Here is a 26912-nt window from a genome sequence, read left to right as displayed (position 1 = left end):
TGTGTCTGTACTGTACTTGTGTGTGTGTGTCTGTGTGTATACTAGTGTGTGAGTGTGTGTGTGTGTGTGTACTTGTGTGTGTGTGTGTCTGTACTGTACTTGTGTGTGTGTGTGAGTGTGTGTGTCTGTGTGTATACTGGTGTGTGAGTGTGTGTGTGTGTGTGTACTTGTGTGTGTGTGTGTGTGTGTCTGTACTGTACTTGTGTGTGTGTGTGAGTGTGTGTGTCTGTGTGTATACTGGTGTGTGAGTGTGTGTGTGTGTGTGTACTTGTGTGTGTGTGTGTGTGTGTGTCTGTACTGTACTTGTGTGTGTGTGTGAGTGTGTGTGTCTGTGTGTATACTGGTGAGTGTGTGTGTGTGTGTGTGTGTGTGTGTGTGTGTGTGTGTGTGTGTGTGTGTGTGTGTGTGTGTGTGTGTGTGTGTGTGTGTGTGTGTGTGTGTGTGCTGGCAATGCTTACTTAATGGTGACGTGGCTGTGTTTACACAGTCACCTCTAGGGGGCCTCTGACGGTATGGGGACAACAAAACAGGTCCCCTAAAGGGAAACCTTTTTAAATGATAGTCAGATCCATTGTGAAGATGCCACACAACTGATCCTCATGAAGATGTGGACTGGACTCTCTCTGAAGTGGAAAACAAACTGTGCAGACATTTTTCAAGGATTGTCATCAGGGGAAAACCAGGCAGACATGTTCCTATTCTCTTGACTCCAAAGATGCTGTGTGCATTACCACTTCTCCTTAAGTACTTGTGGAGTTCTCAAAGACAACACTTACCTGTTTGCAACACCCACAGCGAGGACACATTCCCGTGGTTCTGACTGCATACGAGAGAGACTAGCATGTCATGCAAAGTGTCCTGTGTCACTTACATCATGCAAAGTGTCCTGTGTCACTTACATCATGCAAAGTGTCCTGTGTCACTTACATCATGCAAAGTGTCCTGTGTCACTTACATCATGCAAAGTGTCCCGTGTCACTTACATCATGCAAAGTGTCCTGTGTCACTTACATCATGCAAAGTGTCCCGTGTCACTTACATCATGCAAAGTGTCCCGTGTCACTTACATCATGCAAAGTGTCCCGTGTCACTTACATCATGCAAAGTGTCCCGTGTCACTTACATCATGCAAAGTGTCCCGTGTCACTTACATCATGCAAAGTGTCCCGTGTCACTTACATCATGCAAAGTGTCCCGTGTCACTTACATCATGCAAAGTGTCCCGTGTCACTTACATCATGCAAAGTGTCCCGTGTCACTTACATCATGCAAAGTGTCCCGTGTCACTTACATCATGCAAAGTGTCCCGTGTCACTTACATCATGCAAAGTGTCCCGTGTCACTTACATCATGCAAAGTGTCCCGTGTCACTTACATCATGCAAAGTGTCCCGTGTCACTTACATCATGCAAAGTGTCCCGTGTCACTTACATCATGCAAAGTGTCCCGTGTCACTTACATCATGCAAAGTGTCCCGTGTCACTTACATCATGCAAAGTGTCCCGTGTCACTTACATCATGCAAAGTGTCCCGTGTCACTTACATCATGCAAAGTGTCCCGTGTCACTTACATCATGCAAAGTGTCCCGTGTCACTTACATCATGCAAAGTGTCCCGTGTCACTTACATCATGCAAAGTGTCCCGTGTCACTTACATCATGCAAAGTGTCCCGTGTCACTTACATCATGCAAAGTGTCCCGTGTCACTTACATCATGCAAAGTGTCCCGTGTCACTTACATCATGCAAAGTGTCCCGTGTCACTTACATCATGCAAAGTGTCCCGTGTCACTTACATCATGCAAAGTGTCCTGTGTCACTTACATCATGCAAAGTGTCCCGTGTCACTTACATCATGCAAAGTGTCCTGTGTCACTTACATCATGCAAAGTGTCCCGTGTCACTTACATCATGCAAAGTGTCCCGTGTCACTTACATCATGCAAAGTGTCCCGTGTCACTTACATCATGCAAAGTGTCCCGTGTCACTTACATCATGCAAAGTGTCCCGTGTCACTTACATCATGCAAAGTGTCCCGTGTCACTTACATCATGCAAAGTGTCCCGTGTCACTTACATCATGCAAAGTGTCCCGTGTCACTTACATCATGCAAAGTGTCCTGTGTCACTTACATCATGCAAAGTGTCCTGTGTCACTTACATCATGCAAAGTGTCCTGTGTCACTTACATCATGCAAAGTGTCCTGTGTCACTTACATCATGCAAAGTGTCCTGTGTCACTTACATCATGCAAAGTGTCCTGTGTCACTTACATCATGCAAAGTGTCCTGTGTCACTTACATCATGCAAAGTGTCCTGTGTCACTTACATCATGCAAAGTGTCCTGTGTCACTTACATCATGCAAAGTGTCCCGTGTCACTTACATCATGCAAAGTGTCCCGTGTCACTTACATCATGCAAAGTGTCCCGTGTCACTTACATCATGCAAAGTGTCCCGTGTCACTTACATCATGCAAAGTGTCCCGTGTCACTTACATCATGCAAAGTGTCCCGTGTCACTTACATCATGCAAAGTGTCCTGTGTCACTTACATCATGCAAAGTGTCCTGTGTCACTTACATCATGCAAAGTGTCCTGTGTCACTTACATCATGCAAAGTGTCCTGTGTCACTTACATCATGCAAAGTGTCCTGTGTCACTTACATCATGCAAAGTGTCCTGTGTCACTTACATCATGCAAAGTGTCCTGTGTCACTTACATCATGCAAAGTGTCCTGTGTCACTTACATCATGCAAAGTGTCCTGTGTCACTTACATCCACCAAACTAGGACAACATGCTGCCACCCTTTCAACTGTGTTGTTTCCTTTGTCCATCATTTTTTTCCATCCTTTTGTTTGGTTTGAAGTCAACTATAAGCTCAACATGGTAACATGCTATGTCTCCCACCTGAAGAGGAACATCTTACCAGAGAGGACAAACACTGTTCATTTCCTGATAATGGTATGTAATGTCAATACTCATTTTGGGGGTTTATTAATAATAATAATAATAATAATGAATTGCATTGTTAAAATCTCAAAGTGCTACAAAGTATAAAAATAAAAATAGAAAGTAAGAATATATAATAAAAAATTAAAATAGAAATGAAATCATGACACACAAACAGAAACATAGATAAAAAATAGGAATAAAAAGCATGAAAGCACTGGATAAAAAACAGATAAGCAAGCAGTGCATTTAAAAACAAGAATGCAAAGAAATGAGGTAAAAGCTGTGCTAAAAAGGTGGCTTTTTAGTCCCTTCTTAAAATGGTCGACCGACTGTGGTGCTCTAAGATGGTCGGGGAGAGCATTCCAAAGTTTGGGAGCGGTCGAGCAGAAAGCCCAGCGGCCCATAGATTGTAACTTTGTCCTGGTGGCTTTGAGCAGGTTACTGTTTGAAGAGCGGAGGTTGCGGGTAGAAACTAGGTCCTTGAGGTAGGAGGTTGAGGGTAGAAACTAGGTCCTTGAGGTAGGAGGTTGAGGGGAAACTAGGTCCTTGAGGTAGGAGGTTGAGGGGAAACTAGGTCTTTGCGGTAGGAGGTTGAGGGGAAACTAGGTCCTTGAGGTAGGAGGTTGAGGGGAAACTAGGTCCTTGAGGTAGGAGGTTGAGGGGAAACTAGGTCTTTGAGGTAGGAGGTTGAGGGGAAACTAGGTCCTTGAGGTAGGAGGTTGAGGGGAAACTAGGTCCTTGAGGTAGGAGGTTGAGGGGAAACTAGGTGCTTGAGGTATGAGGTTGCGGGTAGAAACTAGGTCCTTGAGGTAGGAGGTTGCGGGTAGAAACTAGGTCCTATAGGTAGGAGGTTGAGGGGAAACTAGGTGCTTGAGGTAGGAGGTTGCGGGTAGAAACTAGGTCCTTGAGGTAGGAGGTTGCGGGTAGAAACTAGGTCCTTGAGGTAGGAGGTTGAGGGGAAACTAGGTCTTTGAGGTAGGAGGTTGAGGGGAAACTAGGTCTTTGAGGTAGGAGGTTGAGGGGAAACTAGGTCCTTGAGGTAGGAGGTTGAGGGGAAACTAGGTCTTTGAGGTAGGAGGTTGAGGGGAAACTAGGTCCTTGAGGTAGGAGGTTGAGGGGAAACTAGGTCCTTGAGGTAGGAGGTTGAGGGGAAACTAGGTCTTTGAGGTAGGAGGTTGAGGGGAAACTAGGTCCTTGAGGTAGGAGGTTGAGGGGAAACTAGGTCCTTGAGGTAGGAGGTTGAGGGGAAACTAGGTGCTTGAGGTAGGAGGTTGCGGGTAGAAACTAGGTCCTTGAGGTAGGAGGTTGCGGGTAGAAACTAGGTCCTTGAGGTAGGAGGTTGAGGGGAAACTAGGTCTTTGAGGTAGGAGGTTGAGGGGAAACTAGGTCTTTGAGGTAGGAGGTTGAGGGGAAACTAGGTCCTTGAGGTAGGAGGTTGAGGGGAAACTAGGTCCTTGAGGTAGGAGGTTGAGGGGAAACTAGGTCCTTGAGGTAGGAGGTTGAGGGGAAACTAGGTCCTTGAGGTAGGAGGTTGAGGGGAAACTAGGTCCTTGAGGTAGAAGGTTGAGGGGAAACTAGGTCCTTGAGGTAGGAGGTTGAGGGGAAACTAGGTCCTTGAGGTAGAAGGTTGAGGGGAAACTAGGTCCTTGAGGTAGGAGGTTGAGGGGGAACTAGGTCCTTGAGGTAGGAGGTTGAGGGGAAACTAGGTCCTTGAGGTAGGAGGTTGAGGGGAAACTAGGTCCTTGAGGTAGGAGGTGGAGGGGAAACTAGGTCCTTGAGGTAGGAGGTTGAGGGGAAACTAGGTCCTTTAGGTAGGAGGTTGAGGGGAAACTAGGTCCTTTAGGTAGGTGGTTGAGGGGAAACTAGGTCCTTGAGGTAGGAGGTGGAGGGGAAACTAGGTCCTTTAGGTAGGAGGTTGAGGGGAAACTAGGTCCTTGAGGTAGAAGGGGGCGTTGCCGTAGATCAGGGGTGTCCAAACTTTTTCCACAAAGGGCCGCACACTGACGAGCCAAAGCATGCGGGGGCCCTTTTGAGATTTTATTTTGTAAGAAAAAAAATAATTCTAAAACAGAGATACATTTACAGACAAAACAATGTGTCTGCTTCGTATTAATTATTAGTATTAAAATTAGCTACCATATTTGCTTATTATGCTTACATTTTTATTGTTGTTTTTTTGTATGATTTTATTTCCACAATATGCCGCGGGCCAAAAAAACTTGAGCTGCGGGCCACAAATGGCCCCCGGGCCACACTTTGGATCCCCCTGCCGTAGATGCATTGGTGAGTGAGCAGGTTGATTTTAAATTGGGTCCGGGATGCGATACGGAGCCAGTGGAGTGATTTGAGAATAGGTGTGATGTGATCATGCTTGTGCACTCTCGTCAGGATCCTCGCTGCGCTGTTTTCAATGTACTGGAGCTTTTTGATGCTCTTTCTGGGGACCCTGACGAGGAGTGCGTTGCAGTAATCAAGCCTGGAGGAGATGAAGGCATGGACGAGTCTTTCAGTGTCGGCTGTGGTGAGTGAGGGGCGGAGTCTTGAGATGTTGCGGAGGTGAAAGAAAGAGGTTTTGCACAGATGGTTGATGTGGGCTTCAAAGTTCAGGTGGGGGTCCATTTTCCCTCCCAGGTTGGTGACAACTGAGGAGAGTGGCAGGTCCTGTCCAGAGAAGGTGATGCTGGTTATGGGGCATGCGTTGATCTGGTGTGCGGTGCCTATTTTCATGACCACTGTTTTTGAGCTCTTGAGCTGCAGGAAGTTGATGCTCATCCATGCCTTTATCTCCTCCAGGCAGGTGGTGAGAATGGAGAGGGGCGTTGGAGATGAGGGTGAGGTTTGCATTGTTTGCCGGTAGCGCTGCGTATCATCAGCATAGCAATGGAAGGAAATTCCATGCCTGCTGATGATACGGCCAAGGGGTAGCAGATACAAGGTGAACAGGGTGGGGCCGAGGACAGATCCCTGGGGTACACCGCAGGTGACAGGCAGGGTGCGCGAATGTGAACCTCCCAGGGAGACATATTTTGAGCGACCGGCGATGTAGGACTTGAACCACTGTAGTGCTGTATTGTTGAGGCCGATGGTGGATAGAAGGCAACTGATTAGTATGTTGTGGTCAACAGTGTCAAATGCGGCTGTAAGGTCCAGTAGGATTAACAGAAAGGGGGAGCCGGCGTCCGCCGCCATCAGGAGGTCGTTAGTGACCCTGACCAGGGCGGTTTCTGTACTATGGGCAGAACGGAAACCAGGTTGACATTTTTCGCTGATGTTGTTGAGTTTGAGATGAGTTTGAAGCTGTGAGGAAACTACTTTCTCCAGTATTTTAGAGAGGAATGGTAGGTTTGAGATGGGCCTGTAGTTGGAGAGGGTGTCTGGGTCGAGGGAGGGTTTTTTAAGAAGAGGGGTGAGGATGGCGGTCTTAAGAGCTGATGGAATGTGGCCTGTCTGAAAGGAGAGGTTGATGATGTTGGTGATCAGGGGGCTTATTGTACAGATGTTGGTTTTGACTAGGGTGGTGGTAAGAGGGTCCAAGGCACAGGTAGAGGGCTTCATTCCTCTGACAATGTCCTCAATCTCTTGCTGTGTAGTGCTGGTGAAAGATGAGAGGGGGTTAGGGATCAGAGGCAGTGGGACGATGGTTGGGACAATTTGAGTGACGGGGCCAGAAAGGAGGGAGCGGATGTTGTCTACCTTAGTTCTGAAGAACTCAAGGTAGGTGTTGCATTGATCAGCTGTTGTGTTATGTTGTTTGGAGGTTTGTGGTTGCAGAAAGTGGTTGACGGTGGAGAAGAGTGTTTTAGAGTTGCCAGGGTTTTTGTTGATTATGTTGGAGTAAAATTGTGACTGTGCCTCCCCGAGAGATCTTGCATAGGCCTTTTGATGTTCCCTAAAGGCCTGTCTGTGGACAGTTAGCCCAGTGGAGTTTCGCCGCCGCTCCAGAGCCCGCCCGGCCGTCTTCATTTTCCTCAGCTCGGGTGTGAACCAGGGGGCTGAGTGTGAGAAGGTGACTGGACGGGTTTTAACAGGGGCGTGGAGGTCGAGGAGGTTTTTCAAATTGGTGTTGTAGTGGTCGACTGCATCGCTCAAGGATGGGGGGATTGCAGCAGAGAGGAGTTCCAGGTCGAAGGTGAAAGTGGCTGGGTTTATGTTTTTAAAATTACGGAAATCGATCTGGCATTTGGGCTTGGTATGAGAGGTAGGGAACGGTAGCTCCATGGAAATGACCTTGTGGTCAGACACGCCCAGTGAGTAGACGACCAGATTATTGATGGGAATGGAGTCTGTGATGACCAGGTCAAGAGTGTGTCCCCTGCTGTGTGTGGGGGTATCCACATGTTGAGTGAGGTCCAGAGAGTCCAGGAGTTGTAGAAAATCAGATGCAAATTGGCAGGATGGGTTGTCCACATGGATGTTTATGTCTCCCAGAATTATGACATTTGTGGATGTTGAGCAGAGGGTGGTGAGGAGGTCAGAAACTTCAGAGAGGAAAGTTGCGTTTTGTTTGGGTGGTCGGTAAATGAGGAGCAGGGTCATGGAAAAGGGGGGTTTACAGTTGAATGCAAAAGCATTCGAAAGTGGATAACGGTGGCAGGGGGACAGGGGACAGTTCCAGGTGGTCCTTGTGGAGAATAGCTATGCCACCACCACGCCCCGTGCTGCGGGCCTTCTCCAGGTATTTATAGCCAGGAGGGCATGCACGGTTTAGGTTGATGTATTCCTCTGGTTTGTGCCAGGTTTCAGTGAGACACATTAGGTCTAGTCCCTTGTCGAGGATGTGAGCATGAATCAGTGCTGTTTTGTCAGTGAGAGATTGAGCATTAAAAAGTTCAATTTTGAGTAATGGCGAGGGAGTAAATCTCTGGAGAGGGCGAAGTAGATTGAGATCTACTCCACGTTTATATTGCAGCCTGGTAAGTGGTGCCCTCACCGTGTGAGCAGTGGAATCCACTCCAGTGAAGGGAAGCTTCACAGTGTGATCCACTCCATGTTTTCCACGTAGCTTGTAGTTGCGCGGTCTCGCGTCATTTCCAGGGTTGCTACATGGTCCCATGTTACCGGCGTTCTGATGACGCGAATTGGGTGTGACTTGGCGTTGTGTTGAGCAGATGGAAGGGATAGACGACTGGCTGTAAACAAATTGTCGTCGGGAGCCTCTATGTTTGTAGCGGGATCGGCATAGTTGTTGAATTATTGAGATGCATGCTGGAATGGCGCTTTTGTTAAGCTCCTGCAGCTTCGAGAAGGAGTATTTCAGCATAGTGGCAGGCGCAGTAAAAATGTTCGTCCGGGATCCGACGTTAGCCGCCGGTAGTCCAAGGCTGGGCTAGACCACACAGCAACAGGTAGTCAGGCTGCATGTGCAGTCCAGTCCAAAGGCCACCACCGCCAGACAGCGGCAAGAGAAGGTGGGAAAGACACACCAACAAGTTCTCTCAGCGAGGGACAGGTGGTAGCACCATAGCAGGTAAGACGGTTTTAGAGCTGTGTAACTTTTTTAAAAAAGTGCTCAAAGTCACAGCAGTAGGCTAAAAAGACAAAAAAACCAAGCGAGACGAACACTGAAACTAAAACGTTTAAGGCTAAAAACATTAGAGCTGAAGTTGACAGATTCAGTGACGGAGAAGCGGCGCCTGCGTCCTCTCACCTCAACTTTTTCTTGAACATGAAGACTCACTCATTAAATGTATTCGACAGTAGTTTTAATGACAATATATGTCTTACTATTCTGTTATTTAGAATTGTTTCTGAAGTTCCATTTGGTTAGCACTTCAGAAGTGCCTGAGATGATTTGCCTGAGAAGCTGGACAGGACAACAACAAAAAAAAAGAAGTGCATGTGGCCGATGGTAAGCATGACACTGAATGTTTATTACATTGAGGAAGCAATCCCACCCCTCAAGAGACTGAAACAACTTTCAAAAGAAGAGGAGGTATCATCAGAGACATTCTTCCAAAGGTAAACTATATCCATAAACTGTTTTTTTAGTCAAGTTTTTTGTTTTCTCACAAATAATGCCAATGCATATGTATGCATTGTTCTCTGTGGGTTAGACACATCATAGCAAACAAATGTATAACTTGAGTTCTTCATTTTCTTTTATTTTCATACACATATTTGGTATGGTCACTTTCAGGTAAAGCTGCCCAGAAAAGAAGACCCTGGGAAGAGAAAGAGGTGAAGGCTGTGGAGACGCACATGAAGCCATTCATCCCTTCTGGTATTGTACCAGCAAAGAGTGACTGTTTAAAATGTTTGAGGGCCGAACCGGAAGCTCTCCAAAACTGGGACTGGCAAGCATTGAAGTTCTATGTGTACAACCACATTACGGTCTATAAAAGGAGATTGCAGCTAAAATAGTAGATTAAAAGCCTACTGAAATGAATTTTTTTTATTTAAACGGGGATAGCAGATCTATTCTATGTGTCATACTTGATCATTTCGCGATATTAATAGGCATTAATAGTACTATAATTCTGTATGGTATCCATCCTTAGTTCAAACTCATATATTTAATCATGTTATCCTGGCATTAATAGTACTATAATTCTGTATGGTATCCATCCTTAGTTCAAACTCATATATTTAATCATGTTATCCTGGCATTAATAGTACTATAATTCTGTATGGTATCATCCTTAGTTCAAACTCATATATTTAATAATGTTATCCTGGCATTAATAGTACTATAATTCTGTATGGTATCCATCCTTAGTTCAAACTCATATATTTAATAATGTTATCCTGGCATTAATAGTACTATAATTCTGTATGGTATCCATCCTTAGTTCAAACTCATATATTTAATCATGTTATCCTGGCATTAATAGTACTATAATTCTGTATGGTATCCATCCTTAGTTCAAACTCATATATTTAATGTTATCCTGGCATTAATAGTACTATAATTCTGTATGGTATCCATCCTTAGTTCAAACTCATATATTTAATCATGTTATCCTGGCATTAATAGTACTATAATTCTGTATGGTATCCATCCTTAGTTCAAACTCATATATTTAATCATGTTATCCTGGCATTAATAGTACTATAATTCTGTATGGTATCCATCCTTAGTTCAAACTCATATATTTAATCATGTTATCCTGGCATTAATAGTACTATAATTCTGTATGGTATCCATCCTTAGTTCAAACTCATATATTTAATCATGTTATCCTGGCATTAATAGTACTATAATTCTGTATGGTATCCATCCTTAGTTCAAACTCATATATTTAATGTTATCCTGGCATTAATAGTACTATAATTCTGTATGGTATCCATCCTTAGTTCAAACTCATATATTTAATAATGTTATCCTGGCATTAATAGTACTATAATTCTGTATGGTATCCATCCTTAGTTCAAACTCATATATTTAATCATGTTATCCTGGCATTAATAGTACTATAATTCTGTATGGTATCCATCCTTAGTTCAAACTCATATATTTAATAATGTTATCCTGGCATTAATAGTACTATAATTCTGTATGGTATCATCCTTAGTTCAAACTCATATATTTAATCATGTTATCCTGGCATTAATAGTACTATAATTCTGTATGGTATCCATCCTTAGTTCAAACTCATATATTTAATCATGTTATCCTGGCATTAATAGTACTATAATTCTGTATGGTATCCATCCTTAGTTCAAACTCATATATTTAATCATGTTATCCTGGCATTAATAGTACTATAATTCTGTATGGTATCCATCCTTAGTTCAAACTCATATATTTAATGTTATCCTGGCATTAATAGTACTATAATTCTGTATGGTATCCATCCTTAGTTCAAACTCATATATTTAATCATGTTATCCTGGCATTAATAGTACTATAATTCTGTATGGTATCCATCCTTAGTTCAAACTCATATATTTAATAATGTTATCCTGGCATTAATAGTACTATAATTCTGTATGGTATCATCCTTAGTTCAAACTCATATATTTAATCATGTTATCCTGGCATTAATAGTACTATAATTCTGTATGGTATCCATCCTTAGTTCAAACTCATATATTTAATCATGTTATCCTGGCATTAATAGTACTATAATTCTGTATGGTATCCATCCTTAGTTCAAACTCATATATTTAATCATGTTATCCTGGCATTAATAGTACTATAATTCTGTATGGTATCCATCCTTAGTTCAAACTCATATATTTCCCTTCTCCCCACAAGTAATGATCAAAAACTTGGTCCCCATTCCAAATGATAACCTGTGTGTGTGTGTGGTGTGGTGTGGTGTGGTGTGGTGTGTGTGTGTGTGTGTGTGTGTGTGTGTGTGTGTGTGTGTGTGTGTGTGTGTGTGTGTGTGTGTGTGTGTGTGTGTGTGTGTGTGTGTGTGTGTGTGTGTGTGTGTGTGTGTGTTAGCCACACAGTAGTGCTAGTGTGTGACCTACCTAAATACAAGTGAGACATTATTGACAGTCAAAAATGGACTTATCAAATTAGCCAGACCTGGATCAGTGTTTCGATATTAAATTAGCGAGACCTGGATCAGTGTTTCGATATTAAATTAGCGAGACCTGGATCAGTGTTTCGATATTAAATGAGCGAGACCTGGATCAGTGTTTTCCTGTTCCAGAATATGAAGAGAGAAAGAAAAAGGTGATTTTTCTTTCTGCTGACTTTATTTCTCTTCTATCAGATATGAAAATCTAAATTATTTTTATTTGCAGTTCTTCAAAATAACACTTGACAAAATCAATCATGCTCAATCACAGTATAAACATACACAGTACATGTACTGTACACATTCAAGTACTGTACATGTACTGTACACATTCAAGTACTGTACATGTACTGTACACATTCAAGTACTGTACATGTACTGTACATATTCATTCACAGTACATGTACTGTACACATTCAAGTACTGTACATGTACTGTACATATTCAAGTACTGTACATGTACTGTACATATTCAAGTACTGTACATGTACTGTACATATTCATACACAGTACATGTACTGTACACATTCAAGTACTGTACACATTCAAGTACTGTACATGTACTGTACACATTCAAGTACTGTACACATCCAAGTACTGTACATATACTGTACACATTCAAGTACTGTACACAAACATACACAGTACATGTACACTACACGTACATACACAGTACATGTACTGTGTATGTTTGTGTACAGTACTTGAACGTGTACAGTACATGTACACTACACGTACATACACAGTACATGTACTGTGTATGTTTGTGTACAGTACTTGAACGTGTACAGTACATGTACACTACACGTACATACACAGTACGTGTACTGTACACGTTCAAGTACTGTATGTGTACACTACACAAACATACACAGTACATGTACAGTACACAACCATACACAGTACATGTACACTACACATACATACACAGTACATGTACACTACACGTACATACAGTGCATGTACTGTACACATTCAAGTACTGTACGTGTACACTACACAAACATACACAGTACATGTACAGTATATGAACATGCACAGTACATGTACAGTAGACAATTATACACAGTACATGTACAATATATGAATGTGTATTGTATATGTACAGTATGAAGGTGATATTAGTCACTCATGTACATGTACAGTATGAAGGTGATATTAGTCACTCATGTACATGTACAGTATGAAGGTGATATTAGTCACTCATGTACATGTACAGTATGAAGGTGATATTAGTCACTCATGTACATGTACAGTATGAAGGTGATATTAGTCACTCATGTACATGTACAGTATGAAGGTGATATTAGTCACTCATGTACATGTACAGTATGAAGGTGATATTAGTCACTCATGTACATGTACAGTATGAAGGTGATATTAGTCACTCATGTACATGTACAGTATGAAGGTGAGATTAGTCACTCATGTACATGTACAGTATGAAGGTGATATTAGTCACTCATGTACATGAACAGTATGAAGGTGATATTAGTCACTCATGTACATGTACAGTATGAAGGTGATATTAGTCACTCATGTACATGTACAGTATGAAGGTGATATTAGTCACTCATGTACATGTACAGTATGAAGGTGATATTAGTCACTCATGTACATGTACAGTATGAAGGTGATATTAGTCACTCATGCACATGTACAGTATGAAGGTGATATTAGTCACTCATGTACATGTACAGTATGAAGGTGAGATTAGTCACTCATGTACATGTACAGTATGAAGGTGATATTAGTCACTCATGTACATGAACAGTATGAAGGTGATATTAGTCACTCATGTACATGTACAGTATGAAGGTGAGATTAGTCACTCATGTACATGTACAGTATGAAGGTGATATTAGTCACTCATGTACATGTACAGTATGAAGGTGATATTAGTCACTCATGCACATGTACAGTATGAAGGTGATATTAGTCACTCATGTACATGTACAGTATGAAGGTGATATTAGTCACTCATGTACATGTACAGTATGAAGGTGATATTAGTCACTCATGTACATGTACAGTATGAAGGTGATATTAGTCACTCATGTACATGTACAGTATGAAGGTGAGATTAGTCACTCATGTACATGTACAGTATGAAGGTGATATTAGTCACTCATGTACATGAACAGTATGAAGGTGATATTAGTCACTCATGTACATGTACAGTATGAAGGTGAGATTAGTCACTCATGTACATGTACAGTATGAAGGTGATATTAGTCACTCATGCACATGTACAGTATGAAGGTGATATTAGTCACTCATGTACATGTACAGTATGAAGGTGATATTAGTCACTCGTGTACATGTACAGTATGAAGGTGAGATTAGTCACTCGTGTACATGTACAGTATGAAGGTGATATTAGTCACTCATGTACATGTACAGTATGAAGGTGATATTAGTCACTCATGTACATGTACAGTATGAAGGTGATATTAGTCACTCATGTACATGTACAGTATGAAGGTGAGATTAGTCACTCATGTACATGTACAGTATGAAGGTGATATTAGTCACTCATGTACATGTACAGTATGAAGGTGAGATTAGTCACTCATGTACATGTACAGTATGAAGGTGATATTAGTCACTCATGTACATGTACAGTATGAAGGTGATATTAGTCACTCATGTACATGTACAGTATGAAGGTGATATTAGTCACTCATGTACATGTACAGTATGAAGGTGATATTAGTCACTCATGTACATGTACAGTATGAAGGTGATATTAGTCACTCATGTACATGTACAGTATGAAGGTGATATTAGTCACTCATGCACATGTACAGTATGAAGGTGATATTAGTCACTCATGTACATGTACAGTATGAAGGTGATATTAGTCACTCATGTACATGTACAGTATGAAGGTGATATTAGTCACTCATGTACATGTACAGTATGAAGGTGATATTAGTCACTCGTGTACATGTACAGTATGAAGGTGATATTAGTCACTCGTGTACATGTACAGTATGAAGGTGAGATTAGTCACTCATGTACATGTACAGTATGAAGGTGATATTAGTCACTCATGTACATGTACAGTATGAAGGTGATATTAGTCACTCATGTACATGTACAGTATGAAGGTGATATTAGTCACTCATGTACATGTACAGTATGAAGGTGATATTAGTCACTCATGTACATGTACAGTATGAAGGTGATATTAGTCACTCATGTACATGTACAGTATGAAGGTGATATTAGTCACTCATGTACATGTACAGTATGAAGGTGAGATTAGTCACTCATGTACATGTACAGTATGAAGGTGATATTAGTCACTCATGTACATGTACAGTATGAAGGTGATATTAGTCACTCATGTACATGTACAGTATGAAGGTGATATTAGTCACTCATGTACATGTACAGTATGAAGGTGATATTAGTCACTCATGTACATGTACAGTATGAAGGTGATATTAGTCACTCATGTACATGTACAGTATGAAGGTGAGATTAGTCACTCATGTACATGTACAGTATGAAGGTGATATTAGTCACTCATGTACATGTACAGTATGAAGGTGAGATTAGTCACTCATGTATATGTACAGTATGAAGGTGATATTAGTCACTCATGTACATGTACAGTATGAAGGTGATATTAGTCACTCATGTACATGTACAGTATGAAGGTGATATTAGTCACTCATGTATTCTTCAATCATCATGTCTTCTTCTTCTTCTTCTACCATGTTTGTTGGTTGACTTCCTGCTACAACTTCCTCACTTTCTTCTTCTACTAAGTCTATCTGCTCCTCTTCATCCTCCATCTTCAGCCCACTTGGCTCTTTGTCTGCCAGGGTCTCCAGTTTCAACCTGAACATGCACACACACACACACTAAGTATGACATCATCACTAAGTATGACATCATCACTAAGTCTGACATCATCACTAAGTCTGACATCATCACTAAGTCTGACATCATCACTAAGTCTGACATCATCACTAAGTCTGACATCATCACTAAGTCTGACATCATCACTAAGTCTGACATAATCACTAAGTCTGACATAATCCCTAAGTCTGACATAATCACTAAGTCTGACATCATCACTAAGTCTGACATCATCACTAAGTCTGACATAATCACTAAGTCTGACATCATCACTAAGTCTGACATAATCACTAAGTCTGACATAATCACTAAGTCTGACATATTTACTAAGTCTGACATCATCACTAAGTCTGATATCATCACTAAGTCTGACATAATCACTAAGTCTGACATAATCACTAAGTCTGACATAATCACTAAGTCTGACATCATCACTAAGTCTGACATCATCACTAAGTCTGACATAATCACTAAGTCTGACATAATCACTAAGTCTGACATCATCACTAAGTCTGACATCATCACTAAGTCTGACATAATCACTAAGTCTGACATCATCACTAAGTCTGACATAATCATTAAGTCTGACATCATCACTAAGTCTGACATCATCACTAAGTCTGACATAATCCCTAAGTCTGACATAATCACTAAGTCTGACATCATCACTAAGTCTGACATCATCACTAAGTCTGACATAATCACTAAGTCTGACATAATCACTAAGTCTGACATAATCACTAAGTCTGACATATTTACTAAGTCTGACATCATCACTAAGTCTGATATCATCACTAAGTCTGACATAATCACTAAGTCTGACATCATCACTAAGTCTGACATCATCACTAAGTCTGACATCATCACTAAGTCTGACATAATCACTAAGTCTGACATCATCACTAAGTCTGACATCATCACTAAGTCTGACATAATCACTAAGTCTGACATAATCACTAAGTCTGACATCATCACTAAGTCTGACATCATCACTAAGTCTGACATAATCACTAAGTCTGACATCATCACTAAGTCTGACATAATCACTAAGTCTGACATAATCACTAAGTCTGACATATTTACTAAGTCTGACATCATCACTAAGTCTGATATCATCACTAAGTCTGACATAATCACTAAGTCTGACATAATCACTAAGTCTGACATCATCACTAAGTCTGACATCATCACTAAGTCTGACATAATCACTAAGTCTGACATCATCACTAAGTCTGACATAATCACTAAGTCTGACATCATCACTAAGTCTGACATCATCACTAAGTCTGACATCATCACTAAGTCTGACATAATCACTAAGTCTGACATCATCACTAAGTCTGACATCATCACTAAGTCTGACATATTTACAAATTTGCTCACCATATTTCCTCATTTGCCAAACTTCATTTTGTTTTGACATGACCTGGTCATACATGTGATGTGACATGACCCGGTCATACATGTGATGTGACATGACCTGGTCATACATGTGATGTGACATGACCCGGTCATACATGTGATGTGACATGACCTGGTCATACATGTGATGTGACATGACCTGGTCATACATGTGATGTGACATGACCTGGTCATACATGTGATGTGACATGACCTGGTCATACATGTGATGTGACATGACCCGGTCATACATGTGATGTGACATGACCCGGTCATACATGTGATGTGACATGACCCGGTCATACATGTGATGTGACATGACCCGGTCATACATGTGATGTGACATGACCCGGTCATACATGTGATGTGACATGACCCGGTCATACATGTGATGTGACATGACCTGGTCATACATGTGATGTGACATGACCCGGTCATACATGTGATGTGACATGACCTGGTCATACATGTGATGTGACATGACCTGGTCATACATGTGATGTGACATGACCTGGTCATACATGTGATGTGACATGACCTGGTCATACATGTGATGTGACATGACCCGGTCATACATGTGATGTGACATGACCCGGTCATACATGTGATGTGACATGACCCGGTCATACATGTGATGTGACATGACCTGGTCATACATGTGATGTGACATGACCTGGTCATACATGTGATGTGACATGACCCGGTCATACATGTGATGTGACATGACCTGGTCATACATGTGATGTGACATGACCCGGTCATACATGTGATGTGACATGACCCGGTCATACATGTGATGTGACATGACCCGGTCATACATGTGATGTGACATGACCCGGTCATACATGTGATGTGACATGACCCGGTCATACATGTGATGTAGAAGGTGAATATGAGAAGGTGTACCTGGCAGGAACGCTCTTGAGTGGCATGTGACTGACATGCTGGATGAATTCTATTTGAGCTGCAACACAAACATGGAGTCAGGTCCAGTGCTACCACATCTTGTATTGTCAAGGAGAAGAAGAAGATGTGTTACCTTGGCTCCTCAGAGGGTTGGTGAGCTTGGCCAGGTAAGGCAGCAGGTGAGTGTGAAGGCTGACAGGTGTCACACACATGCTCCTGAACAAGCACTGAGCAAGCAGGCACTTCTCACGATGCTAAAAGAAACAACAGTTATGCATTCACTCTACACGCACTCTACACTCACTCTACACGCACTCTACACGCACTCTACACGCACTCTACACGCACTCTACAAACACTCTACACGCACTCTACACGCACTCTACACGCACTCTACACGCACTCTACAAACACTCTACACGCACTCTACACGCACTCTACACGCACTCTACACGCACTCTACACGCACTCTACACGCACTCTACACGCACTCTACACGCACTCTACACGCACTCTACACGCGCTCTACACTCGCTCTACACGCGCTCTACACGCGCTCTACACGCGCTCTACACGCGCTCTACACGCGCTCTACACGCGCTCTACACGCGCTCTACACGCACTCTACACGCACTCTACACGCACTCTACACGCACTCTACACGCACTCTACACGCACTCTACACGCACTCTACACGCACTCTACACGCACTCTACACGCACTCTACACGCACTCTACACGCACTCTACACGCACTCTACACGCACTCTACAAACACTCTACACGCACTCTACACGCACTCTACACGCACTCTACACGCACTCTACACGCACTCTACACGCACTCTACACGCACTCTACACGCACTCTACACGCACTCTACACGCGCTCTACACTCGCTCTACACGCGCTCTACACGCGCTCTACACGCGCTCTACACGCGCTCTACACGCGCTCTACACGCGCTCTACACGCGCTCTACACGCACTCTACACGCACTCTACACGCACTCTACACGCACTCTACACGCACTCTACACGCACTCTACACGCACTCTACACGCACTCTACACGCACTCTACACGCACTCTACACGCACTCTACACGCACTCTACACGCACTCTACACGCACTCTACACGCACTCTACACGCACTCTACACGCACTCTACACGCACTCTACACGCACTCTACACGCACTCTACACGCACTCTACACGCGCTCTACACTCGCTCTACACGCGCTCTACACGCGCTCTACACGCGCTCTACACGCGCTCTACACGCGCTCTACACGCACTCTACACGCACTCTACACGCACTCTACACGCACTCTACACGCACTCTACACGCACTCTACAAACACTCTACACGCACTCTACACGCACTCTACACGCACTCTACACGCACTCTACACTATTATTATTCTAATTTGGACAATCATATGTGATTATTGGCCATTTACGACCTGCTCAGTGGTCTAGTGTTTAGAGTGTCCGCCCTGAGACTGGGAGGTTGTGAGTTCAAATCCCGGCCGAGTCATACCAAAGACTATAAAAATGTGAGCCATTACCTCCCTGCTTGGCACTCAGCATCAAGGCTTGGAATTGGGGGTTAAATCACCAAATGATTCCCGAGCGCGGCCACCGCTGCTGCTCACTGCTCCCCTCACCTCCCAGGGGGTGAACAAGGGGATGGGTCAAATGCAGAGGATAATTTCACCACACTTAGTGTGTGTGTGACAATCATTGCTACTTTAACTTAACTTTTAACTTTATTTATTATTCTAATTTCGACAATCATATCTGATTATTGGCCTTTATTATTCTAATATAGACAATTATTTCTCATTATTGGCCATTTATTAATTCTAAATTAGACAATAATATCTGATTATTGACCATTTGTTATTGTAATTTAGACATAATATCCACTTATTGACCATTTCTTAATAATATTTGCCAGGTTAAAGACACCTGAGAAATTGTTAGTGAAAAGATCATCCTGGCTGGCAGGTAAGTGAGGTGACTTCTACCTTTGTGCAGGTAAGTCAGGTGAGTCTTACCATCTTGCTGACCAGCAGCCAATGAGGTTTGTGCAGAGGTCTGAAGCCAACTGCTGCTTGTTGACAGTTGGAGTGGAGAAGCCCCCTGGTGGCCACTGACGACGCATACGCCTCCAAGAAACTCCGACTCTGACAATAACACGCACATCATTATTAATATGTGTACCCCAGACAGATTATTTTCCACATTTAACACCATGGCCGGACAATTACTTTGTTTTAATGAAATGTTTTTTAAACAGGGACTAACATTTATTGATAATTGGCCCTCTTTCTGGGGCAAACCGGGCTTGCTGATTAGGGACGGCCTTCACCCTAACCGGGAAGGCTCCATCACTCCCTAGTAACATAGATCACTGTTTGAGTCACACTTGACTAACGACACTAGAGCAAGCTCGGTCACAGGCAATTACAGTGTCTGTTAGTCCGGGTGAGGAGTCAGTTAAGCTACAACTAGCCAGCGCCAGGCTGGAAAATTCTCCTAGAATATTACACAACTCACATCATGTTTATTCTGTAGTGACTGTGCCAGAGGTGCACATACATTCTACTGAGGTGGCAAATTATGACGCCTTCAATCTATCGCGGCACCAAACAAATAATCTAAAGATCCCCATCATATCAATTCCTAGATGTGATAGAAATTATTTAAGGTGCACTACACAAAATAAAAGTAACTTTATTACTATTACTACTACGGATAACATTAACAAAAACTCCTCAAAACAGCCCACTACCTATAATATGGTCTTTTTAAACATCAGATCATTGTCTCCCAAAATGGTATTAGTTAATGAGGTCATCAGAGACAACAATCTTAACGTTATTGGTCTCAGCAAAACTTGGGTCAAACCAGAGGAATTTTTCCTGCTTAACGAGGCATCTCCTCCTAACTATGAGTGCACATATTGCCCATCCCTTAAAAGGGGTGGGGGGGGTCACACTAATATACAATGAAAACCTTAACCTTACCCCTAATCTAAGTAATAAATATAAATCATTTCAGGTGATTACTATGAGGTCTGTCACACCGCTACCTCTTCACCTGGTTATCTACCGCCCCCCTAGGCCCTATTCGGACTTTATCAGTGAATTTTCAGAGTTTGTCGCTGATCTAGTGATGCATGCAGATAATATAACTATAATGGGGGATTTTAATATCCATATAAATACCCCATCAGATTCTCCGTGCGTGGCGCTCCAGACTATAATTGATAGCTGTGGTCTTACACAAATAATAAATGAACCCACGCATCGCAACGGTAATACGATAGACCTAGTCCTTGTTCGGGGTGTCACCACCTCCAAAGTTATGATACTCCCGTACATTAAAGTGATGTCTGATCATTACTTTATAAAATGTGAAGTTCTGGGTCATTGTCAACAAGCTACTAATAACCACCCCTTTAGCAGCCACAACATTAATGCTGCCACAATGATGACTGTTGCTGACCTACTGCCTTTGGTAATGGCACCATTCCCAAATGATGTGGGCTCTATCAATAACCTCACTAACAACTTTAACGACGCCCTGCGCGAAACCATTGATAGTATAGCACCACTAAAGCTAAAACAGGCCCCTAAAAGGCATACCACCTGCTTTACAGAAGAAACTAGAACTCTTAAACTATCATGTAGAAAGCTGGAACACAAATGGCGCGCGACTAAACTTGAGGTTTTCCCATCAAGCATGGAGTGATAGATTAAAGGCCTACTGAAACCCACAACTACCGACCACATTGCAACACATGCCAATACGGCCCGGTTAGATTAGTAAAGTGCAATCAACAAAGGGTTGGAGTTGGGGGTTAAATCACCAAAATGATTCCCGGGCGCGGCGCCGCTGCTGCCCACTGCTCCCCAAGGGCATGGGACAAATGCAGAGGACAAATTTCACCACATCTAGTGTGTGTGTGACAATCATTGCTACTTTAATCTTTAATCTTTTAAATTTCCCGCGAAATATCCTGCTGAAAACGTCTCGGTATGATGACGTTTGCACGTGACGTCACGGATTATAGAGGCCATTTTGGCACACCATTGTGGCCAGCTATTAAGTCGTCTCTTTTCATCGCAAAATTCCACAGTATTTTGGACATCTGTGTTGGTGAATCTTTTGCAATTTGTTTAATGAACAATGAAGACAGCAAAGAAGAAAGCTGTAGGTGGGAAGCGGTGTATTAGCGGCCGGCTGCAGCAACACAAACACGTAGCAGCTACGTCGTAGCCGGTGTTTCATTGTTTACATTCCCGAAATATGACAGTCAAGCTTTACCATTGGCCTGTGGAGAACTGGGACAACAGAGACTCTTACCAGGAAGACTTTGAGTTGGATACGCATGCTTGTGGAGAACTGGGACAACAGAGACTCTTACCAGGAGGACTTTGAGTTGGATACGCGCTACCGTGAGTACGCAGCTGCGGCTTCCAAACATTTGATCGCTTGCCCGTACGTGCGTGCCGCTATGTGCATGTCACGTACGTAACTTTGGGGAAATATATGTGCTGTATGAACTTTGCGGAGGTGAACGGTACTTTGGGCTGTGGGATTGAGTGTGTTGTGCGGGTGTTTGATTTGTATTGGCGGGTTATATGGACGGGAGGGGGGAGGTGTTTGTTATGTGGGATTAATTTGTGGCATATTAAATATAAGCCTGGTTGTGTTGTGGCTAATAGAGTATATATATACACTAGCGTTAAAAAGTTTGGAGTCACATGTAAATGTCCTTATTTTTGAAGGAAAAGCACTGTACTTTTCAATGAAGATAACTTTACAGAAATACACTCTATACATTGCTAATGTGCTAAATGACTATTCTAGCTGCAAATGTCTGCTTTTTGGTGCAATATCTACATAGGTGTATAGAGGCCCATTTCCAGCAACTATCACTCCAGTGTTCTAATGGTACAATGTGTTTGCTCATTGGCTCAGAAGGCTAATTGATGATTAGAAAACCCTTGTGCAATCATGTTCACACATCTGAAAACACTTTAGCTCGTTACAGAAGCTACAAAACTGACCTTCCTTTGAGCAGATTGAGTTTCTGGAGCATCACATTTGTGGGCTCAAGTAAACGCTCAAAATGGCCAGAAAAAGAGAACTTTCATCTGAAACTCCACAGTCTATTCTTGTTCTTAGAAATGAAGGCTATTCCACTAAATTGTTTGGGTGACCCCAAACTTTTGAACGGTAGTGTATGTCTTGTGTTTATTTACTGTTTTAGTCATTCCCAGTTGAATATCAGGTCCCACCCGCCTCTCACAGCATCTTCCCTATCTGAATCGCTTCCACTGCCCTCTAATCCTTCACTCTCACTTTCCTCATCCACAAATCTTTCATCCTCGCTCAAATTAACGGGGTAATTGTCGCTTTCTCTGTCCGAATCGCTCTTGCTGCTGGTGGCCATGATTGTAAACAATGTGCAGATGTGAGGAGCTCCACAACCTGTGACGTCACGCTACTTCTGCTGGTGGCCATGATTGTAAACAATGTGCAGATGTGAGGAGCTCCACAACCTGTGACGTCACGCTACTTCCGCTACAGCCAAGGCTTTTTTATCAGCGACCAAAAGTTGCAAACTTTATCGTCGATGTTCTCTACTAAATCCTTTCAGCAAAAATATGGCAATATCGCGAAATGATCAAGTATGACACATAGAATGGATCTGCTATCCCCGTTTAAATAAGAAAATCTCATTTCAGTAGGCCTTTAATAACTTATAAACGCATGCTTACCTTAGCTTAGCTCTCATCCGCCTCAACAAAAATTATCCTAAATATTCGCTAACCCAAGAAGGGACTCCTCCCAGTAGCTCCACCCACTCGGCAGATGACTTTATGAATTTCTTTAATCAGAAAATTGAAGTCATTAGAAAGGAGATTAAAGCTACAACTGGGTTCTATTAACACAAATACGACTGTATATACGACGGATACTGCCCTCCAAAATAGTCTCTCTCTTTTTGATGAAATAACATTAGAGGAACTCCTGCGACGTGTAGATGGGACAAAACAGACAACATGTTTACTTGACCCACTTCCTGGGAAACTTATCAAGTAGCTGTTTGTAATATTAGGACCGTCAATGCTAAATATTATAAACTTATCACTTTCCTCCGGCACTGTTCCCCTAGCATTCAAAAAAGCGGTTATTCATCCTCTGCTCAAAAGACCTAACCTCGATCCTGACCTCATGGTAAACTACCGGACGGTGTCCCACCTTCCCTTTATCTCCAAAATCCTCAAAAAATGGTTGCACAGCAGCTAAATGAACACAATCTCTGTGAAGCCAAAACATCTCTGACCAGGCATGATCGTAATGTCATTTTGTTAAGCCACATGTAAAGTGTAGCGATTTGACTTTTAAACCGGAAAAGTATGATTGGCTGCGATGAGATGGTGACTTGTCCAGGGTGTATCCCGTCTTCCGCCCGAATGCAGCTGAGATAGGCTCCAGCACCCCCCGCGACCGCGTAAGGGACAAGCGGTAGAAAATGGATGGATGGAAGTATGATTGGTTTGACAAAGTGTCTTGACATGTTTTGAAGACAAACCTGACTCTTTGCAATAAATAAAAAAATCTTTCAACTTCCTGCTTACCATCTTTTATTTCTGTTGGGTTTGTTGTCATCCTACTAAAGCGTAACACTCTACAGTTGATGTTATCACTGCACCTTAACTGTTATCTGAACACGGAAATGAAGCTCCGCCCACCTCTGAATGACGCGCGCAGCAGGCATTTATTGCGGCGATGTCGTCTCGCCGCGAAAAATAGTCCTTTCTTGTGGGAAGAACAACTTGCCATGGCTTTGAACCCGATACTTCCTTAATGTAGCCTTTTCTTTCACCATTTCTGCTCGCTATTTTCCTGCTTGTGGCTCACCAGTAACAAGTGAATGAAGAACAACTTGCCATGGCTTTGAACCCGATACTTCCTTAATGTAGCCTTTTCTTTCACCATTTCTGCTCGCTATTTTCCTGCTTGTGGCTCACCAGTAACAAGTGAATGAAGAACAACTTGCCATGGCTTTGAACCCGATACTTCCTTAATGTAGCCTTTTCTTTCACCATTTCTGCTCGCTATTTTCCTGCTTGTGGCTCACCAGTAACAAGTGAATGCAGCTACGTTACGGAAAGGCTGCTGTTTTTTACCATGACTGGGAAAGGTCGTTTGGATTGGGCCAGTGTGTGCAACTAACCGTCCAGTCAGATGTGAGCAGGTCTGCATCAGACAAATACTCGCTGGCTCGATCCACATCTTCAATGTTGGAGAAGAAGTCCAGGTAGTTCTGGTGCAGGTAAAGGTTGAAGAAGTCTCCGGACACATGAGAACGTTCTACGACCAACTGTGAGGTGTTAAGAAGACAGCAGTGGTGTGGAAATATGACTTGTGTTACCTCAGGGTCCAGCTGTAAAGGTTCTCTGTGGTGTTGACAAAGGTGTGCAGGTAAAGATGCACGCTCAGCACATTCAGGACTTGCCCCTTTAGTTCACACAAACACAAAGAAGCTGATAATCACATTTTCTTGCACAGGCAAGTGGCGAACACAAAGTATTCCACAGGTGGGGGCCATAGTGGCTAAATGTCATGTTCCACAGGCGGGGGCCATAGTGGCTAAATGTCATGTTCCACAGGTGGGGGCCATAGTGGCTAAATGTCATGTTCCACAGGTGGGGCCATAGTGGCTAAATGACATGTTCCACAGGTGGGGGCTATAGTGGCTAAATGTCATGTTCCACAGGTGGGGCCATAGTGGCTAAATGTCATGTTCCACAGGTGGGGGCCATAGTGGCTAAATGACATGTTCCACAGGTGGGGGCTATAGTGGCTAAATGTCATGTTCCACAGGTGGGGCCATAGTGGCTAAATGACATGTTCCACAGGCGGGGGCCATAGTGGCTAAATGTCATGTTCCACAGGTGGGGGCTATAGTGGCTAAATGTCATGTTCCACAGGTGGGGGCCATAGTCGCTAAATGACATGTTCCACAGGTGGGGGCCATAGTGGCTAAATGTCATGTTCCACAGGTGGGGGCTATAGTGGCTAAATTACATGTTCCACAGGCGGGGGCCATAGTGGCTAACTGTCATGTTCCACAGGCGGGGGCCATAGTGGCTAAATGTCATGTTCCACAGGTGGGGCCATAGTGGCTAAATGACATGTTCCACAGGTGGGGGCTATAGTGGCTAAATGTCATGTTCCACAGGTGGGGGCCATAGTGGCTAAATGACAAGTTCCACAGGTGGGGGCCGTAGTGGCTAAATGACATGTTCCACAGGTGGGGGCCGTAGTGGCTAAATGTCATGTTCCACAGGCGGGGGCCATAGTGGCTAAATGTCATGTTCCACAGGTGGGGCCATAGTGGCTAAATGACATGTTCCACAGGCGGGGGCCATAGTGGCTAAATGTCATGTTCCACAGGTGGGGGCTATAGTGGCTAAATGTCATGTTCCACAGGTGGGGGCCATAGTCGCTAAATGACATGTTCCACAGGTGGGGGCCATAGTGGCTAAATGTCATGTTCCACAGGTGGGGGCTATAGTGGCTAAATGACATGTTCCACAGGCGGGGGCCATAGTGGCTAACTGTCATGTTCCACAGGCGGGGGCCATAGTGGCTAAATGTCATGTTCCACAGGTGGGGCCATAGTGGCTAAATGACATGTTCCACAGGTGGGGGCTATAGTGGCTAAATGTCATGTTCCACAGGTGGGGGCCATAGTGGCTAAATGACAAGTTCCACAGGTGGGGGCCGTAGTGGCTAAATGACATGTTCCACAGGTGGGGGCCGTAGTGGCTAAATGTCATGTTCCACAGGCGGGGGCCATAGTGGCTAAATGTCATGTTCCACAGGTGGGGGCTATAGTGGCTAAATGTCATGTTCCACAGGTGGGGGCCGTAGTGGCTAAATGACATGTTCCACAGGTGGGGGCCGTAGTGGCTAAATGTCATGTTCCACAGGCGGGGGCCATAGTGGCTAAATGTCATGTTCCACAGGTGGGGGCTATAGTGGCTAAATGTCATGTTCCACAGGTGGGGGCCATAGTCGCTAAATGACATGTTCCACAGGTGGGGGCCATAGTGGCGAAATGTCATGTTCCACAGGTGGGGGCTATAGTGGCTAAATGACATGTTCCAAAGGCGGGGGCCATAGTGGCTAAATGTCATGTTCCACAGGCGGGGGCCATAGTGGCTAAATGACATGTTCCACAGGCGGGGGCCATAGTGGCTAAATGACAAGTTCCACAGG

At 43.4% G+C, this 26912-nt stretch overlaps 1 protein-coding gene across 1 annotated transcript in view; it reads right to left on the bottom strand.

Moving 5' to 3' along the window:
* LOC133631791 (cell cycle checkpoint protein RAD17-like) overlaps positions 1–26912 on the bottom strand; it is a 111726-nt gene that overhangs the window by 41338 nt on the left and 43476 nt on the right. The window contains exons 12-15 of the mRNA XM_062023952.1: positions 25060–25145; positions 24862–25008; positions 19664–19792; positions 17738–17858 (exon numbers count right to left, since the gene is read on the bottom strand). Of these exons, the coding sequence (XP_061879936.1) occupies positions 17738–17858; positions 19664–19792; positions 24862–25008; positions 25060–25145 (483 nt within the window). The remainder of the gene's footprint in view (positions 1–17737; positions 17859–19663; positions 19793–24861; positions 25009–25059; positions 25146–26912) is intronic.

This window comes from Entelurus aequoreus, linkage group LG17, assembly GCF_033978785.1.
Source record: "Entelurus aequoreus isolate RoL-2023_Sb linkage group LG17, RoL_Eaeq_v1.1, whole genome shotgun sequence".
In the NCBI taxonomy this organism is placed as follows: Eukaryota; Metazoa; Chordata; class Actinopteri; order Syngnathiformes; family Syngnathidae; genus Entelurus; species Entelurus aequoreus.
The sequence above is the reverse complement of the archived record's forward strand: the minus strand, read 5'-3'. Positions and strand labels throughout refer to the sequence as shown.